This window comes from Silene latifolia, chromosome 5, assembly GCF_048544455.1.
Source record: "Silene latifolia isolate original U9 population chromosome 5, ASM4854445v1, whole genome shotgun sequence".
In the NCBI taxonomy this organism is placed as follows: domain Eukaryota; kingdom Viridiplantae; phylum Streptophyta; class Magnoliopsida; order Caryophyllales; family Caryophyllaceae; genus Silene; species Silene latifolia.
The window spans coordinates 18,331,384-18,348,464 of record NC_133530.1 but is presented as its reverse complement, the minus strand read 5'-3'; the positions used below and the strand labels follow the sequence as shown (position 1 = coordinate 18,348,464).

Sequence of the window (17,081 nt, the reverse complement as noted above, 5' to 3'; positions counted from 1 at the left end):
GAGCGTTGGTGGTGGTGGTTAATTGGTGGATTGATTTTTTATTGTTTGAGTTTTTTGAATTAGAGAGCATAGTTAGTTTGTTAGTGAGAGAGTAGGGGTAGTGGACGTCTTTTGCAATGAAAACGTCGTCGATATTTACTAAAACGTCGTCGATATTTACGAATCGGGATGTTTTATTTGTAATGGTCTTTAATGGTTATTATACGAGAGGTTCTAAATTGGTTTGAACGACTAATTATTGTCGACTTTCTGAATTTTTACAGGTAACACGTAAAATGTAGTTTCTTTTTCGCTAAAATAGTCTTGAGATTTTTTTTGGTGTCCATAGGCCTAAAGGTAATTACAATACATTCTAAGACCATCCCCAAGCAAGGTCACCGACTGGGTCGTGACCTTGTCGGGTCACGCTAATGACTCCTTAAACTAGGATTAACAACACGATTTTGGTGACCTTGAATAACTCAGGGGCAACCCATGACCCTGAGTAGAGAAATTGTTAGAAGTTGGTGACCTTACACGTGGCGTCTTTCTATTGGTTTACAACATTAAAAAATCAAAAAAATCAAAAAAGTACAAAAAAAAAAGTGCAGCTTTCTCTGCATCTTCTCTGCTGTTCTGCAATTTACAGCTGCCCTTTTTTTCTTCCTTCTTTTCTTTCCGCCAATTTCCTTCCATTTCCCCAAGTCTCTTTAATTTTTTCATCCATAATCTTCTCAACTCCTACCATACAACCATAAATATTAATTGGGTAGTAAAAGTAAATGTAAAAAACAGTATAAAACTAGAAGTAAAAAATGCAAATCAGTAATATTTTTAATCAGCAAATCAGTAAATCAGTTATTAAATAATAATTGTAAAAGTAAGAGAGAGGTTTTGGTGGGGTAGTGAATGTGGTAAATGATTGGAAATGTTGAAAAGTGGAAAAATGATTGGGTTGGTGACCCAGGTCGTGACGCGACCTTCCGGAGGAGGAAAAGTGGGTCCAAGATTAATAAGGTGCGATTAAGAGGAAAATTTTTGGTGACCCGATTAAGGCGACCTTCTGCTTGGGGATGGTCTAAGGAAGCAGGTTTCAAAGTGGGACTTACTGTCTACAAAACTTCTCTCTTAATTATTTGACTAAGGGATTTTCGGTATAGTCTTGAGATTTTAAGTTACTGTATAAGGTTAAAAATAGTTTGTTTTAGATGAAACTCCTTACATAATCACAAATTATCATTATAGACGGACACTATCCGTCTATACGTATAGACGGATACCATTTTCTCTCACAAAATATCCATTTACCATAAAGTGGGAAGCACATGGGGCCATGGGGGGTGCCCCACCTTGTCCCCCCTACCCATTTTATTAGAGGTCTATACGCGTCTGTTCACCTCACCCGTCTATACCAAGACCTATTGGTACATAATACTCACATTTGCTCGGTTTGATTTGATTTGATATGTCTCGGTCTCAAGTAATTGTTGAGACACATAATTGAAGAAGGTAAGTGATAAATTAATATTTTAGTTGAAAATCTCAAGTAATTGTGTACTCCGTACGAAGTATTTATTTACTGTTTTTTTTTTTTTTAATGTACATTATTGGTTTTTCACGCCTACAATAGTGTGGTCCTCGTAGGAAGCCTTTTTAACACTGTTGTTTGGATATTTAATCGGCCACATTTTACAAGTATGGTTGAATGGTGAATATACACTTGTTTGGTCGAGATAAAAAGATGCTCGAGCATTTAGGACTACTAAACACCGTGTTTTTTCGGGGTTAATTTCAACTTATTTCATTTCATCACAATCTTATTTAGTGCAGCTTCATTTAGTTAAATTCATCTTTTTTACAAATTAACTCTTGCGTTAACTCCATTTAGTTTAGCTCAATTCTATTCAGTTTAGTTCGACTCTTTTTAACAGAAAAAAACAGATTTAAGTGAAAATTCAAAAGCTTTAAATATTCATTTTTTTTACTACCTGCATCACTAATGGTTGAGTTGCCTTGGTATATCAGTTTATATCAGTTCGGTTCAGGTCAAGTTTAATTAGCTCAGGTTTTATCCATTGTATTCGGTATTCAGTTCGATTTAATAGTTTAATTTAATTCAGTTCGATCCGATCCGATCCTTAGTCCAAATAACAGGTTGGGTTCAGGTCATGTTACTTGAGTCGGACTATTTGGGCGGGGTCAATTTTACCGGGTGAAGGTACAAGAAGTGTGGTAAAGAAAAGAAGAGGGTATCTCGAGGGAGGATCTTTAATAAAGGGAAAGGACAGCTAAGTTAGGGGGAAGGGTGACAAACCACGTGAAAAAGGCATATGACATTACCAAGCTATTGACCCCATCTTTTTTCCCTATTTAATACGACTGTTTCGTTTAACGGGCAATCTTGCTATTCCTACTTAAGCATACATGGGCTACTCTTCCTACGAGGCCCACTAGTCCACAGCGTTACTCCTCATAAGCGTAAATTATTGTATCAGACCGTTTTATGTATTCTCTCTCATCCAGACCAAAGGTTAGGTTTGACTTTTTGGCACTATTTATAATTATAGAGAATATTTGGTATTATTAGTAAAGTATAAGAGAAAACATAGTCATGCGAGATCTTGTTTAATTTATCGTCATGAATGTTATAAGAATATCAAGTTTTTATAATTTTTAATAATGTGTAACTAAAGATATTCACGTTGCAACCTTTGGTTTGGATGTGAGAGAGTATAACATTAGTTCGATAACAAGAAGCCATGATCTTAAGATGAATGTTGCCAATTGGGCATTTTCAAAATGAGAGAAGATTTTATGCAAGATGTGGGTTGAATGTAGGCCTTAAACCGAGAGTAAGCTCTAGGGTACTTCACGCCTTCATGTGTAGTACTCGAAGGTGAACTAGTAGTATGTCGAGGTTATGAGCATCACTTTATATACATGACTTTAAGAGCCGAGTTAGACTTTATCAACCGTGTTAGTTAGCTAGCTAACACATGTAGATTTTTGGAGATGATATGTTAATAATTTTAATGCTTTAAACTCCATATAACTAACAGAGTATTAAAATGTGACCAACGTGATATAACTAGTTAATAATCGGGTTAATGCATGGTTATGTAAGTCGTTTTGAGACGGTGATTATCGTACTTAGTCGCAAAATGCAAATCTCACTCGTTGCTCTATAATGTTTTCTCCTATCTTGATTTGTAAATCAAATTTTGATTTAACAATAACATTTGGAGGCCGAGAATTAACGGCAAGTCTAAGGAGATTGACCAGATTTTTGTCCTTGTTTGCAAGTGTGAGTGAGTAATGACTAATGAGTTCTAGAGTTGAGGGAACAACAACATTTCAGGGCCTTGGGGGATTTCCATTGTATCCTAACCCAAATAGCCCATCACTAGTGGCTGACCCATAAACAATGAGAAACTGTTAATCAAAGTATATAAATGGTGGAAAGTTGAGACGGAGGAAATACTTTTTAGTACTCCCTCCTAGAGCTGTTTTTGGGTCGGGCTAACCTAGCTAGGCCCTGAACCGGCCAGGGGAAGGGCAGGTTTGGCCGGGCTAGGAGCATGTTTGACCTGGGCTAGGCCCGTGGTGGGTGAAAGGCGGGCCGGGCTAGCGGGCCCATGTATTTTTTTTACTAAAATGGCAGAGTCAATGGCGGGCCGAGTTTGACTTTTGAGACCCGTGCCATCCCATGGAGGGGAGACAGGCTTGGTGGTTCGCGACGGGTCGTACCTAGGCAAAAGGAGCTCGTTGGGCGGGTCAGCCCGTTTAGTTGGCCAACTCTGCTCCCTCATATCCACATCAAAGGTTACATTGACTTATCGTACTTGTTGAGGCGCATTTTGTAACATGAACATCTTTAGTTACGCATTATTAAAAGTTTGTACCAAAAAAAAAACACATTATTAAAAAATTTTAAATTTTGATATTTTTAGAGCATAAATCAAATAAGATCTCACATGACTATATTTTCTCTTATATATTACAATCAGTTAATACCAAAGATTCTTTCGAACCATTAAAAGTGCTTAATAGTCAATGTAACATTTGGTTTAGGAGGGAGTATGGGGGTGTTTGGCAGAAAAAAAAAAAAAAAAAAAAAAAAAATTCATCATATTTGGGGAGTTTAGCATATTTGACCAATCAATATGTTATTTGGGGTGTTTGGTAAATAACATATTGAAATAGCAGATTGGGGTGGAAATTTGGAATCTACTAAATTACAATATGTTGCTCTCTCCGGCATATTTTATCAGTAGATTAGGAAAAAAGTATGTTCACCCTTTTGCCCTTAAAAGATACTGACCCTACCTTCGTAATAGAATATAGAGTAAATAATTTAGTAAATAATTTATTTATGTCCTTATTTGTCATTTTACAAAGAATTAAGATAATCTTCTAATTTAAATATGCTAATTACCAAACACCTTTAACAAAATCTGCTAATTGAATATGCTAGTTAAACCTGTCAACAAATTTTGTTAATTATAATCTTAGTCAACACCTATGAGTTTATTTATGACCCTAAGATACGACTCCAAGCATAAAATTATATTATGGTGTTGATGTTTATAAGATTTGTATCTGTATCAAATTTGATTGGTATGATTTTGTGAACAGTAAAGATTATGATCTCCTAAATAAATTGGTTAAAGATTCGATTATTGTGAATGAAAACCCAATGAAGGATGAGTGTTGTTTACTTAATTGCCTTCAGTACTCCGAAAAAAAATGCTCTAAGTTGGGTTCTGTTTGGCAAAACTACCTGAAAAGGTAGCCGAAACCTGAAAAGCTAAGTGAAACCTGAAAAGGTAACTGATAAGGTAGCTGAAAATTAGGAGCTGATAAAGTAATTGATTATATAAAAATGTGTTTGGCAAACTAACTGAAAAGGTAGCTGATTTTGGTAAAATGACGTAAAAAGTTATGAAAATTATTTAATATTATTATATAATAAATGAGTACAAAATGGAAAATAAGTCATTTCAGGTACGTGATTTCTCAAATGCTACCTGAGGTAGCATTTCATTTCAGGTACCTTATTTGACCAAATAAGCTACTTGTCAAACACTTGCGAAAAAAATCAGGTAGCTGAAATTTTGGTCAAATAAGCTACTTTGGTCAAACAAGATACCTGAAGTGTCGTGCCAAATGGAGCCTTGGTATGAGATTGGATGGTTATGATGATCAACATAGTGATTCATTATAAAATCGTTTTACACTTACCCTTTCATGAGGGTAATAGATTCGGGAGGAGGGTGGGTAATATATTACCCTTTCACGAGGGTAATAGATTCGGGAGGTGAATAATTACTCTCATACAAAACATGTAAAACGCACCTTATATATCACTCCCTTATTCATTCACCCTCTTTTACCCTCAATCCAAGCAAACTCTTAGGTAAACTAGTTTTAAACCCATGCAGAAAATGCACGGGTCATAATAATAATTAAATGTTCAAATTTCAATGCAATACATAAAAACATATTATCTCGATAATATGGGAACAAACAATCCTAATCTGCTCAAATTACAATTGGGCTGACATTCTCACTGTTATAAAAGCTCATTTGAGTATGATTTATGAAACTACTACTCATTCCGTCCCGATCACTTTCATCTACATTTATATATTATTCATTTGTTATCTAGTCTATGTTAGCTAAGCTGGTTTTTTTTACTAAATAACAAACATGCCCACAAATTTTAGAATAAGGTGGTCTTATACTGTGAGACGATCCATTTTAAAAAAAAAAGTATTTATCAAATGCTAATAAACAATTTGTATTTTTAGACATTGAAACCGTCTCACAGGGTAAAATCATCTCGTGAATAGTAATAACTATCGTCTTACACAAATCATCATTTCAGACGGGCAAGTATTGGGAAGGTGCCAGACGGTATGACAGAAAGGAAGATGACAGTAATCGCCAGCCGACCAGTGATTAAAATACTTTTCACAAAAAATAAAAATATAAATAACTTGTGGAGTCTGAGGGAGTAATTACAAATTTAAAATATCGAGTTATTAAAATAATTGTAATTCTTACATAACAATTTGTGATAAGTGATAACCATATGTTAACAACTGTGATTTATTATGAACGATTCTTCACATGTTATTTTGAACTTGTTTGATTTTATGGATTGGAGATTTAAATTTTGATTTTTTTTTTTGCAAGGAATATGATTTTATTTTTTATATTTTCTATGATTTTATCAACCAAAAAATTTAAACTTTTTCCGATTATTTTATTTTATGTTTTCTCAAATATAGATCTAAGGAATAAATGTTGATTTGTATTTATTATGTTATATTATCAAGCAAAAAATAAATAGTTCATATTGTAAATATAAATATTTAAATTCATTGATTAGTTATTCTTTAGATATAATAATTTTGTAAATCTTGTAATTTTTAGATTTTAGATGTTCTTAATTAACCACTCATCATTGTTAAAATTAAACATTTGAAGTTGATTAATTAGAATAGAAATTGAATTGAGGAGAGAGACTAATTAATTGACATAGAAAACATAGTAGGGCCCATATGTTAATTATTCTTAAAATCAGCAGCCAATCAAATGTCAAGAAAAACTTGGCTTTTATACTATGTAGATGACAAATTGAATTATATTCAACCCTTTTGTTATACTCCCTCAGTTCAATAAAAAAAAAAAGGTAAACAAGTGATTGGACCGATGATGTATTTAGGATAAACAAGTTAAATTTTTTTTTGTAAAAATGGTTCATTGCGAAAAGCAAATTGATCTTATTTAGGATAAACAAACAAAATTTATTTTGTTTTTTAATTTTTTTTTAAAAAAATGCAATAAGGTCAAGAGTCCACATCATAATACAGTCACAAGAAGAATAAGCAAAGGACTGGTAGGTCAATTCACAATCTCAATACAAAAAAATAAAAAAAATGCTTTGTTCTCTGATGAAGAATTTTTGCCTGTTCTGGCAATTTTGTTCCTACTTACCAATAAAATCTGCAGAATCACCAAATTAATTACACAAATTTTCCCATTTTTCCTACTGAAAAACCTCTTATGTTATGACTTGTTGGTATGCATTTATGCATTCATTTCCTTTCTTTGATCAATACAGATACTGTCACTTTATTTTCGCTTTTTCCAAGGACACACGTTAGAAAAACCGCTTTCTTATAAACCTCCAAAGAAAAGGTAGATAGATTAGAAAGAAATAGAGGGTTTGTTCATCATGTCTTTGGGTTATGCTGAGAAGCTTTCTTACATTGAAGATGTTGGTCAAGTTGGAATGGCTGAATTTTTCGACTCACCTCATGTTTTGCAAGATAAAGTATGTTTTTTATTGCTTTTTAGTGTTGTAATTTTATGCCCTTTTGTAGTTTGTGATTGTTAGGATTATGCATATGTTGGGGGTTTTGTTAAAGTTTTGATCTTTGATCTAATTGTTTAGTGCCCATGTAATGCTGTTTGGTTTTCTGGGTTAATTTTGAGTGGAATTTATAGGGTTTAATGATTGATGAACTGCTGTAAAGTTTGATTGTCATTTCAACAAATTTTGTTTTGGAATGTGGCAATGTTGCTGTCTGAGTATGCAGGAGGAAATTTTCGAGTTTTGGAGTTTTTTGTTGTCATATCGCCTCGGTGGTTGGGGTGGGGGTTGATAGGTGAGAGTTGAGACCATTGTTTTGTGTGAGGAATCAATTTTTTTAGGGATTGTAGGAATTTATGATCATTTACACTGGAGAATTTTCGGAATGAATTGTTAATAAGCTTAGAATTTTGATCTTATGCTATATTTGATGAAGATAGTAGAGGAGGCTTAAGGGGAGAATTTTGCTCTCTTACATCTTGTTTGATGAAGGGAAAGAGAGGGGAGGGACAAGAATGTGAACAACTTCTCTTGTTTGGATATTAAGTTGGAGAGCAAATGGGAAGGAAATGGAATGATCCATTTTTCTTATTACAAGCCAAATTAAAAGCCTTCTACATGCGGAAAATTTGGAAGTAAAGCGCCCCCATTCTCTCCCTTGTCCCTCTCCCTCGTAATTTCGTATACAAACAAAGGGTTCAAGAATACGGGCACTGCTCAACGGTCGCATGGTAGTTTAATGATGCTTCATTATGCGAATTAAACTAGAAGATATACATTGGCCATGGGAAGATGATGCTTTTACTCTATTTTCTTTTTATATGCCATGCTGCTAAAACTCGTGATCTTTGTTTCTTCTGTATTACTCTTTTTCTACTGTCTATCTGGGAAGGTAGGTTGAAAGGGGCCGGGTAAGGTAACCTTAAAAGCAGCAGTCTTAGTTTAAAAAAGCACGCCCTAGGAACCAGCCAAATCGCCTTAGGGTGTGTTTGGATTGAAGGATTTGAAGGGAAAAGAAAGGGAGGGAGAGTAGGTGATTCTAAATCCCTTGTTTGGATAACAAATGAGAATGGAGGGAAATGGAGGGGAAGAGATTTGGAGGGATCCAATTTCCTTCCTCCAACCCTAATCAAAATCTCTCCACAATAGGCAAGATTTGGAAGGAAATTGTATCCAAACACCCACACCCCATTCCCCCTCCCCTTCCCTTCTCTCCCTTTCATTTCCCTCCTTCCCCCTCCCCTCCCTTTCCCTCCAATTTTTCTATCCAAACACACCCTTAGGGTGCCTGTCGTGCATGAGATCCATAAGGCACACATAAGGTGCATGAGGCGTACCCAAGGCGGAAGGCGTATTACTATGCAATTCCACATTCTTTTATTTTACCCTTCTCATCTCGCTATTTTAATTTTCACTTGTTTACATGTTAGCCCTGTTTAAAAGCAATAAAGGAACTATTGTTCCACAAATTGAAATATCAGTGCGCCTCGTGTCTGTAAGGCACATGCTTTTGCCTTGTCGCCTCGGATCCACTTTTGCCTCACTGCTTCTCACGCCTTCTCAAACTAAGGTGGCAGTCTCTACCATGGCTGAGTGGAGTTACAGTTCATATTTAGCACGTCAAAATCTAATAAAGATCAAGGGAAACAACAAATCAAAGAACAAGAAACCCGCCATCTTATGCAGCAACTAGTTGTCCCTATACTTTAGAGTTTAGAACTGGTACTTATTAACACTAGGGATGTGGCGTGGTTTATTTGCCTTCTCAGATGATTGGTGTGCATTAGAACCCCTTAATTCTTTGTGTTTCCACGAGTTCTGCCTGAGAAATCGACCACTTTTAGATCGATCTTTTAAATCTACCTCAATATGAGTGGACGTTTTAGCTTTAAAATGAATGACATCTCTGATGTTATATTTCCATATATTTGTGCACTTGATTTTTGTTAGCTTGTATGACTTCTATTTCTCATACTACAGCGAATGATTTTGCATGTCTGCACATGATTTTTGTTAGCCTGGTATGATTGCTATTTGTCATGTTACAAGGGACGAGTTTATGGCAAATATAACATCAAAGATGTCATTCATACAAGGAATGATTTTATAGCAATTCGCAGTCACTGTTACGACGCTAACTACAGCTGTTTTGCTAATTTGATCTGGCAGATAGAAGAACTTGCTGTCTTGATACGGAAGGTTAGGACATGAAGACTAAACCTATATTAGTGTTTTAATTTAATAATTTGTCCGTTGTGAGTGTTTGCTTAAAGTGTAAAAATTTATCCATTCACATTCTTGCAGAGTAAACACCTAGTTGTATTCACCGGTGCTGGTATATCTACTTCTTGTGGTATCCCTGATTTTCGAGGTCCAAAGGGCATCTGGACACTTCAGGTAATAATATTCTTTAATGTTATCATATCCTTGTATTGATGATATGTTGATGTCAATAGTTTCAAGAGAAATCAAGGTGTTAGGGGACTACTCTAAATAGAATGGAAGTTCACATGCCTTGTCACAAAACAATATTTAAAAGGAGTTGTACGATCGAAACCATGTTTACCAGAACCTTAATCACATTGATTAGACCGTAATCTGATCATTTGTTTCTGCTTCTGATTCTGAGACATGCCATTCTATTCAGCCAAAAAATTGCACTTGGTTTCAGCAATTTAAGCCTTTCTATGCTAAAGCATGAGTCTTGGATCGTTGCAGCTTGCAACCTCTCTTGGTGCCTGAGTCGACATATGCCTTGTCTGTACTCTGAAGCACACATGCTCGTGAAACATGCCTTCTATAAGTTCTCGGGAGTATAGTTTGTTTTGGCTGTAGTTGTTAAAATGAATGAACACACACCTTTACATGATGCCATTTCATTGACGGCTTTTTCTTTGGGGGCGGGGAATCATTTTACGCCTTTACGGAAGACTTATTTTTTTTAAAAATAAAAATAAAATCACTGGTATAGTGTATTACGGAGTACATCTTATTGTGAATCTATTGTTTGATGTTGTTGATTGTATGAAGCTCATCTTAGATTTCAGTAGATTTAGATGCGCCTGCATTTATTCTGCTTATATATGAATATAGTGAAAGATATTACGACGATTAATCTATTATGGACTTTCTGGTTACATATCATACTGCGTGATAAATCAATGTGGATAGCACTTAAGACAGATTCTTTTGGTGGCAGCGTGATGGTAAGGCCTTGCCTAAAGCAGCTTTGCCTTTCAGTCGAGCAATGCCTGGTATAACCCACATGGCTCTGGTTGAGTTACAGAGAGCTAACATTCTCAAGTTTGTTATTAGTCAGGTGTGCTCTTTTCTCTTTTAACCTTAAATTTATATGGGTGACTAAATACATTCTAAACTGCAAAATGATTTGTTAGTTGTTACCCCTTCTCTCTTAATTTCTAATGAGTGATGACATATATCACAAACGCTAGATGATTGACCAGTACTTTGCATGAGGCTATTTTAGGCGTGGATGGCTGGTAGATGAGATGCTATAGCCGCGGATAACTGGGTTGGTTGGGGAATGAAGTCAGTGTAGGGTGAGGTGAGGAAAAGTGTTGCTATGAGCTGGAGGATGGCTGATATGGAGTAGAAATATAATTGTGTTGCTTAATAGTGCCCCTATCCTAGATAGTTTTGCGTTCCCTAAAAATCTGCGCAAAAACCTTATTTATACAATTCTATGGAATATTCGCGTGCCTGATATTCTTGCATTGTTCACCTTGTTAACGTGAAATGGTAGAATGTTGATGGCCTTCATCTCCGGGCTGGTTTGCTGCGAGAGAAGCTTTCGGAATTGCACGGGAACTCATTCTTGGAGATATGTCCAGCTTGTGGAACTGAGTAAGATTTGATGTATCTTCATTTTGTATCTCTGTTCCGTTGTTTATTTCGTAAAAGGGTTTTCTCTCTTGCATTATGGAAGATAGTCAGCAATTTTTGGATGATATTGTTATTATCCTTATAGGAAGGGGAGCCTTGGCGCACTGGTTAAGGTGTTGCTTTGTGACCGTGAGGTCACGGGTTCAAGTCCTTGGAGCGGCCTCTTGCCAAAATGGCAAGGGAAGGCTTGCCCCAATTACACCCTTGTGGTGGGACCCTTCCCTGGACCCTCGCCTAGCGGGGACGCCATCGTGCACCGCGCTGCCCTTTATTTTTATTATCCTTATAGACTTACTCCTTTGTTTGAAATCTTTCTAATTTGTCTCAAATCAATGGTCATTAAGGTATGTTCGTGATTTTGAGGTTGAAACGATCGGATTGAAGGAAACTTCTCGGCGTTGTTCTTGTGGTGCCAGATTAAGAGATTCTGTTCTTGACTGGGAGGTAAAATGCATTACCCCCTCCCTTTCCTTGCACACTTTAGAATGATTTAACTTTTTATATCTATTCTCTCTGATTCATAAAACTTTTAACTTTAATAATGGCACAATGTTTAAGAAAATCAATAGAAAATGGGAACATAAAGTGCAAGTAAGCCAATTGCTTAAACATTCAACTTACCTTTAACAATAAATAGTGTTCTCAAAACCAAGTGGAATGTTTTTATGATTCAGCCGAATAAAGAAAGTGCAAGGTATTTATGAATCAGAGGGAGTATTTAGTAATGCGTAGTTTCATTGTTAGAACATTGATGGATCCGAAAATTACAATTGCGATTGACAGAAAGCTATAGACATGATTCTTGGCCAGAATCTTGTGCTCATTGGTTTACCCTGCTGAAACACGAAAGTTGGGTTCTTACTTATACTGGCCCTTCTCAGGATGCCTTACCTCCAAAGGAGATGAATGCAGCAGAGAAGCATTGCAGAATGGCTGATCTTGTGCTGTGTTTAGGAACAAGGTAATTATTAGGCTCCTATATCATTATTTTTTTTCCCCTTTCCCCCTAACTATTCCCCTTTGAAATTGTTGCGTGAGATTTATTGTGATCCACAAGGCTATCTCATTAACTACTCACATGATTACAGACAGTAGAAGATATCTTTTTCAGCTAAAAGAACAATCTAACTGCCTAAAATACAGATTATGTTCTCCTTATGAATCTCTCCGACTCTCCCCATATTCTGGAAAAGACTGTCTCTTTGTAGTTATTATTATTATTATTTTTAAATCATATTGCTTCCACGTATCAAGATTTCAAATATTGTCTTTTCAAGTTGTATAATTGGGTAGATCCGCTCTCACCGAATCATATTGCTTCCACGTATCAAGATTTCAAATAGTGCTTCTTTTTGTACAAGTAACTCAAGTTTCACCCCTATGGTGCCTTTTTATTCACGGACGTCACCCTTGGTGTCGTTTAATTGATATTGACTATTACTCACCAAATTTTTTTAAAGAAAAGCTTTTGTTTTTTTGTTGAGATTTGCTGCTACATTTAGCTTATGGGTGGAGCTCATGTGGCGGAATGAAATGTATTTTGTTTACGTGGAGTTTTTTCCGCTTAACCGTAGCCCAATACAATATCAGTTTCAGTTCATTTGTGTGCCACATTTGTTGAAACCGAAGCTTTTCTCTTCTAGAGCATGCTTTTCTATGATGTGGTTTTAACTATCTTGCTGACCTCTCAATTCAGTTTGCAGATCACCCCTGCTTGTAATCTGCCCCTTAAATGTCTGCGAGGAGGAGGAAAGATTGTGATTGTAAATCTTCAGGTATGTGATCATCAGATTTTCCAGTCTGGCCCTGAAACTATATTACTCTTGATTCTGCATATTACCTCACATACCCGTGTCTAACAGTTAGCACCCCGATATGGGTATGACATTTGACACGGACCTTGTCGGATATGTTTAAGCTCTTACCTAGTGCAAGTAACAGTCCTGAAAAGGAAAGTCTGGGTTGAATAGGGTGAAAGATTTCCTTGCCGCTCTTCTACCTCTATTTTTTTTTTTTTTTTTTTTTAGTTTTTTTGACAACAATCTTCTGCCTCTAGGTAGTAATTCTTAAATGGGGTCCTTCGAAAACTTATCATTGTGCGAAGAACTAGTAAGTATACCAAATTCCTTCACATTAGGGATTGTGATGACCTAACAAAGAAGCGCCAAAGCAAATTATATTTAATTCAGCAATTGTGTTATCTACAAACTTCAATTGGTGAACTTGTGACTTCTATCAAATAGAAGCTTTATGCTCTTTACACTTTTGAACTTCTTGAATCTTGTCCTCCATAAGATTGTCATAGTTGCTCATGAGTGTATATAATGATGGCTATATGTGAATTTATAGTACCTCACTTTCTGGTCGTATTGTAATGCTCATTTCTTCTCTCGGGTGGTAATAGTTTGCTGAACATGAAGTTAAGAACTTAAGGATCACTTTTGACTATCTTTCAAACGTGCCATTGATGCAGATGCAATGTATTTGTCATTGATATTACGTTCCTTCTTTTGATTTGCAGAAAACTCCGAAAGATACGAAAGCAAGTTTGGTAATCCGAGGGCGTGTAGATAAGGTTTGTGCTTTCTCTTGCTGGTTATCAGCGTGGTACAAAAATGCTTGACCTCTTTTTCAAAGAATCATAGTACATCATTTGCAAATGTGCTCGTGTGCCATTCTTTTTTTCCCCCCAAAAAGTAACTATTAAAATCGCAGATCTATTGGTAAAGTATGGACACTTTTTTGAAGTGTCGGCTGTCACAGACAAAATAACGCAACGGCACTTGAACCCTATTATGTAATATTGCGTATTTGCGGACGCATTCCCAATGATATATAGCAAATTCTTGAGTTTGCTAGTAGTATTACAGCGCATATAATCTTATTTCTTTCTTAATGTGATTACTGCAGGTGATTTCTGGTGTTATGGATAGTTTAAATCTTTGCATTCCTCCATTTGTTAGGATAGACCTTTTCCAGATCTTATTCACACAAGCCTTGAGTTCAGGTATCAAAAGTTGGCTTCATTTGCTAAGACATCAAACAACTTTAATTATGCTATTTCGTGAATGCATTTATCGGTGTTGCAGATAAAAAGTTTGTGAACTGGAACATCAGGGTTGAAAGTGTGCATGGATCGAGAGCTCCTTTACCATTCATTGAATGTGTTGAGGTAACTTTTTGTAAACTATTGTTGCTCTAGTCCCTTCATTAATTCTTTTAGAAATTTTATTTTCTGTAAATGTTGTTAGAGAAGTTTTTAAAAATTGTTGAATTTTTAGTAGTAGTCATTTTAATTATCTCATGCATTAAACCCCCATTATCTGTCTCAAAGGCTTGAACCCCACATGACCACATAGCAGACGGCTGCATGATAGTTTTTGTGTTCTTCATATGCCTTTTCCCTCTTTACATGTACTGATGTACCTGTGTCTTGGCTAACCCATTTAAAGAGAGTTTTACGCGCTTTTATTTATTTTTCATTTGAAATAATGTGGCATTCCACCTGTGAGTGCCGGAAGATCCGGCTAGGGTTACTGTTCATCATGCTCCTAGTTATTTTTTGGTTTGCTAAATTTTTTTAATTCTGTAAGGGAGATTTTGAAAAATATACTTGAAAAATGTAGCAAACCAACTGAATGGACTTAATGGATGGAGAGTAAATTTACTATAGTTCATGAGGGAGTAGGTATTTTTGCAATGAGCGTAATTTCCTAGCTATTGAGATTCTGAAGTTGTGTGTCGTCGTGGTTTTTTTTTTGTTAAGATTGCCATGGATTCACAATAGTTTCAGGAGCAACTGAGGGCACTGTACTATATTTTCTAGATCTGACAGTTTTGGCTTTGAATCTTAGGTTTCCTTTACCGATCGGGAAGATCTAAAACCTGCTATTTTGGATAAACAGCCTTTTCTGCTGAAAAGGTAATTATAATATACCGATGTGTCATGATTCTCAAATTGTTACGCGGGATACGGTCTGATAATTTAGGAACTACGTCATCTTGGTTGCATACTTCCATGACTTCCACCAGTATCTATTCTTGCAGCTATTGCTTGTACGCATGTGTACATGCATGTGATGCATCAGAACATCTAAAAGCATGAATGAGACTAATAAGATGGCAGTTTTAGTCATGTGTCATTAATGCGGTCGATAATATCTCAAAATGCAATCTGGATTAGCCTTCAATCTTCTACATTCATTGTTTCTATTGTTGGTAGTCATCGTTGAATCATTGTGTGTTGAACAGGAGGTCCTCAAGAACAGCAGACCCATTTGAAGTGGTCTTGATCATCAATTTTATTGATGGCTGTGGATGTCGTCATGTTGCGATTAATGTCCCTGTCCATTTCAAAGTAAGTTGTGATTTTTTAAATTGCTTCCGTTGCCATTTTAGACCACTTTCCTCTACGTTGCCGTTTATTCACTGATATCATTACAGTGCTCATTTACTGATTTTTTTTTCTTCCGTGCTTTTCTTTATTGAAAGGTGACGCCTTTTCAAAAAAAATAGCCACGCCCAACATCACGAGTTCTGAGTTCCAACTCCATGTCGCGTCTTTCAGTTTCTGTCAAATTGGCGTAACATTGATAGTTTCAGGATAATGAAAACTGTGTCGATTGTTGAATCAATTGGTTACCATTGTTCATAAACTGTTTGATGATGTAAATGTATTGTTTTTTTGACAAAATCGTGTTTATGCAGATTGCAAGGAAATGTCCACGGTATGACAAAGAAGCGGTATACCAAAAACTACGAGATTCCGCAGTGAACGATTTACGCTGCGGGCAATATGAGATTATCGAAAGAAGAGCCAACTTATCCCCTAAATTTGACGCTACAGTATATGCCGTGGTAACCAACATTGCTACCTACAACAAAGCTGAGAAAGCATCATTGAGCCCTGTTACTAGCAACGGTAATGTGAAAGTGAAGAATGAAGACTTACTAATTAACAGCCTCAAAATTGACAGCAAACTACTCAAAGCCCGGAAACGCAAAAGCGAGGTGTGAACCTCTGGTCTACCACAGTTTTATGTACATAGACATTGGGTTTTGCTGTTTTTTTCGTGAGCATAAAAGCGTAGTTGATTTACTTGGAGCGACGATAGCGATAACATGTAGGGTTGTGGATAGTACAGTAGTGTTTATATATTATTCAGGGGACTGAGTGAATTTTGGTAAATGACACACTCAGTTCACTAGACCCTGGAGGAGGAAAAAATTAGTATCCAATTCGGTTGCATAAGAGCTAACAAAATATTTGAAGTTTATTGGCACAGTAAGCTATATTGTAACCCGGTTATTTTTATGTAATCGTTATTTTCAACTCGTCTATTTCCCCCCTTCTTTTTTCTGAATTAATTCAGGGAAAAATTCTCTCTTTGATGAGAGAGATGCAACTTTGTGTTTGTGTTCAACACTTCCTTGCTATTCAACTCCGATGGCAGCTAATTTTGCAACCTCCTGTTTTCCAACTCGGAGCTTATTTTTCCGATCCTTATTGTCTCACTTTTGATCATTCATCTGCTTCTTCGGTTTCTAAACAATTCAATGGTGACAAATATAAGTTGAGAAATTCTTAAAAATGTTAGATTTGAAAATTTTACAATATATAACTATGTAAAATCTATGTAAAATAAGAAATACGGCTTTTCATTGGGTGGATTTTTTAGGGTACCATGATATGGTATATCCGGTGTATATTTGGTGTAGTGTACCATATCATCGTACTCTCCAATCAATTAAAAATTGGAATTGTTAATACTTCCCAAGAATAACAAAACAATACTCCGAAGGAGATTGTTCCAACTAT

General features: G+C 36.0%; 2 protein-coding genes across 2 annotated transcripts in view; one reads left to right on the top strand and one right to left on the bottom strand.

Annotated features, from left to right (window-relative positions):
• LOC141656940 (uncharacterized) overlaps window positions 1–17,081 on the bottom strand; it is a 362,888-nt gene that overhangs the window by 114,585 nt on the left and 231,222 nt on the right. The gene's annotated exons all lie outside the window — the stretch shown is intronic.
• Window positions 6,896–16,597, top strand: LOC141656936 (NAD-dependent protein deacetylase SRT1). Its single transcript, XM_074464026.1, has 14 exons — window positions 6,896–7,321; window positions 9,530–9,559; window positions 9,665–9,757; window positions 10,560–10,679; window positions 11,124–11,224; window positions 11,608–11,707; window positions 12,145–12,224; window positions 12,960–13,038; window positions 13,785–13,838; window positions 14,174–14,270; window positions 14,353–14,435; window positions 15,118–15,185; window positions 15,515–15,620; window positions 15,971–16,597. Exons 1-14 carry the CDS (start codon window positions 7,223–7,225, stop codon window positions 16,277–16,279), a joined length of 1,419 nt encoding a protein of 472 aa, XP_074320127.1. The 5' UTR covers window positions 6,896–7,222; the 3' UTR covers window positions 16,280–16,597.